This window comes from Trypanosoma theileri, assembly GCF_002087225.1.
Source record: "Trypanosoma theileri isolate Edinburgh chromosome Unknown TM35_Tth_152_V1, whole genome shotgun sequence".
In the NCBI taxonomy this organism is placed as follows: Eukaryota; Euglenozoa; class Kinetoplastea; order Trypanosomatida; family Trypanosomatidae; genus Trypanosoma; species Trypanosoma theileri.
The window spans coordinates 2,884-3,089 of record NW_021639994.1 but is presented as its reverse complement, the minus strand read 5'-3'; the positions used below and the strand labels follow the sequence as shown (position 1 = coordinate 3,089).

Here is a 206-nt window from a genome sequence, read left to right as displayed (position 1 = left end):
CCAAGAACTTTGTGACTTTGCTTGGTAAAGAACTGAAAATAATTCAACCACCTGACGAACGAGTAAGCAAGAAGAGTGTTCTACAACGGAGGGATTTGGTTGCGTATGCCGGTAATGGGTATGACATCTTTCCCACCGGCATAAATGATGCCAGCAGGAGGATAGAGTACAATATGCTTTACCGTCCTTCTATATCTAATTTCCCT

The 206-nt window shown here is 42.7% G+C and overlaps 1 protein-coding gene across 1 annotated transcript in view; it reads left to right on the top strand.

Moving 5' to 3' along the window:
• Window positions 1–11: 11 nt before the first annotated feature.
• TM35_001521000 (uncharacterized protein) overlaps window positions 12–206 on the top strand; it is a gene marked incomplete at both ends in the record, with an annotated part of 1,257 nt that continues 1,062 nt past the window's right edge. Inside the window, one exon of the mRNA XM_029031924.1 lies at window positions 12–206. This exon is cut by the window's right edge and continues 1,062 nt beyond it. Within this exon, the coding sequence (XP_028876781.1) occupies window positions 12–206 (195 nt within the window).